The sequence below is a fragment of the Sinocyclocheilus anshuiensis genome, unplaced genomic scaffold, assembly GCF_001515605.1.
Source record: "Sinocyclocheilus anshuiensis isolate Anshui unplaced genomic scaffold, SAMN03320099.WGS_v1.1 scaffold118, whole genome shotgun sequence".
Taxonomy (NCBI): domain Eukaryota; kingdom Metazoa; phylum Chordata; class Actinopteri; order Cypriniformes; family Cyprinidae; genus Sinocyclocheilus; species Sinocyclocheilus anshuiensis.
This window is the reverse complement of record NW_015546020.1, coordinates 192,564-195,129: the sequence shown is the minus strand read 5'-3', so window position 1 is coordinate 195,129 and position 2,566 is coordinate 192,564. Positions and strand designations below refer to the sequence as shown.

Sequence of the window (2,566 nt, the reverse complement as noted above, 5' to 3'; positions counted from 1 at the left end):
TTCTATGGGGGGGTGGGGGGCCCTTTCCCTCTACAGATGCAATCAATCAGATACAGCAAGATGATGAATAAACCCATTTCAGAATCCTTATCCGTGGATCACCAGGGGAAAAAAGGAATTTTGTGAGGCCTCTTCACGATATTATCAGAGGATCAGATTCATACGACCCCATAGGCAAAAATAATCTCTTGCTATCTCACTAGGCAGCAATGCTTGCTTCAGTACAACTGTACGAACTCAACACATGACCTAAAGATGACAAGTCCACCTCGCTCAGGAACATTGACAGCAAAGTCTCTGGTGCACCTATAAATTACATTTGAAGACCAAAAAACCCAAAATTCAGACAAGAAAACCAAAATTTTTCCCATAATTCCAGTCTCCACCAATCAGATTCCATCCTTCTGTACCTGAAACGAAGTTTGCGTTCATTCTTACCACTGAGAAGTCTTCGGCGCTGCATTCAACTCCTCTGAAGTAGCAGGACAGCAGCATTTCCTTAATGTCGTGGCCCACTCGATCGTAGAACTCGCGCATGTTGAAGGGGCGGGGCTTGAAGCTGGAGAAGTCCGCCTTATCCTTCAGGGTCATCATAACGCTCTCCTCCACCATGTGTGTATCCCGGATCTCATACCTGATAAGATAAGACGTTTTTGATCAGAAAAGCATGTTGAGTCTAGCACATTGAATGACAATCGCTTTAGGAAAAAGTACTATGGTAAAACCATCAATGACAATGGACATACTCCCATACTTTCCTGTATGCCCTCAACAGTCATGAAAAAAGGCAAAAAAAAAAAAAATGAAAAGGCTAAAATTGCTGACAGACTTTCTTAAAAGCTTCCAGAACTGACAGAACGTGATGTGAATCTCAAATAATATGCAAGTTTTCACTTTAATGCAACATGTCTTAAAGATAACACCTATACAAAAAAAATCATTTTTATTTAAAAAGAAAAGTATTCAGTTGAAGTAGGCAGCAAATTGTGTTAAATAATTGAATATCATTGTGGGTTACTGGCCAAGTACTTCAGTGTGCTTGACAATGAATATGCATGCATCAATAATTTAAAAACTCCAAATATGAAGACATTTTGCAAGTGATTACATATACAAGACTCTATATGAATAGCCAAACAACATTTACTATAAACTCATTTTAAATCCTGATAATATTATAACATTCTTGAAATAAAATGGTATTGTTTTTAGTAACACACAGCATGCGTCACCTAAATCACCTGATAACTTTATAACATCGTAAGCAGAATGTTGCATAGTTTGAAGAGCACTACAAATATCATAAGCAGCAATTGTTCACCGATATGACACTTCACAGTAGAGGGCTGCATTGGGATTGGGAGTTGGCAGCTCGCGTATAATAAAAGCGCACGTATGAGACACGACTGTTAAAGTCATAAAGGCAAATGTACGAAACTGTACTGTAAAAAGGTAAATGTGCCAAATCCCAAAATCCAGTGCAACGACAAAAGAAATCTGAGTTATGTGCGAGTTTGTAGTCTCAACTGAATGTGATGAGATGCATCGACCGTGTAACGCGGAGTAATCGAAAGAAAAGGCTTTAAACTCAACAAACTTTGCGGGCTGCACAAACAAACATGTGCGAGCAGTATAGTTCACAAACAAATAAATATATGAACGTGTTCTTTTAATGCAGTGGTTACACACCTGATTCACATCATCAGCTCGCTAGGAGAGCTCCATGAACTGAGCTGCATGCTGATTGACATTCAATATATGTAAATATAGGTAATTTGGTTATATTAGATGTGTATTTATCATAGATTAGCACTTTAAATATTATGACCATTTATAATAATTAAATTAATACCTTCTTTATGTAAACGTAGGCTACTTGGATATACACGCATACTAAACGAAAATATAATTGATATTGTATTTATACTACATAACTTGTCATCATGCCTCAGACCTCTCTAAAATGCGCTACTAAAATTTCTTCTGAGTTTGATGAAGTTGCAGTGTCCCGAATGAATGCATGAGATCACCGAATGAGGAAATCATAATAATCCAGCAAAAGATTTTGAAAAACAACTAACAAAAGAATGTTGCGCATGCGCAGCCACAACAAAAAGAATGAATCACACTTTTATTCTTGTGTTTTAAAAATCTTAATGCTATAAAGGATGAGGAGGAAAAGGCTGTTTGCTACACCTCAGCCATGACGCAGCGTAATGAACCTCGCAATTAAGACAGCTCGTCAGGCTCCCTTATGCCGGGTTCAGACTACACAATATTTTTGTCGGTCACGATAGTCACTGTGTCAGATTACACGATTTTGACTCCTAAAATCTTGTCGTGTCGTGGACAAGAAACATGTCAGACTACACGTTGCTTCCCGACCATTCATCGCGTGCAGTCTTTAATGACGTGCGTGATGTCATCGAGAAGGCGGAACTAGCGACTGACTTCCGAAAACAAGAGTGTAAACATTGCTGAAGCGCTTCCGCTATAGTTCGCCAGCATTGTTCTTTCTTTGTTCTGTCATGGTAGTCCCTCGATGACACATCATACAGGCAGGGGT

General features: G+C 38.8%; 1 protein-coding gene across 2 annotated transcripts in view; it reads right to left on the bottom strand.

Annotated features, from left to right (window-relative positions):
• asic1b (acid-sensing (proton-gated) ion channel 1b) overlaps positions 1–2,566 on the bottom strand; it is a 205,786-nt gene that overhangs the window by 170,767 nt on the left and 32,453 nt on the right. For both annotated transcript variants that reach the window (XM_016499608.1, XM_016499609.1), the window contains one exon: positions 439–634. In XM_016499608.1, coding sequence (XP_016355094.1) covers positions 439–634 — 196 coding nt within the window. The remainder of the gene's footprint in view (positions 1–438; positions 635–2,566) is intronic.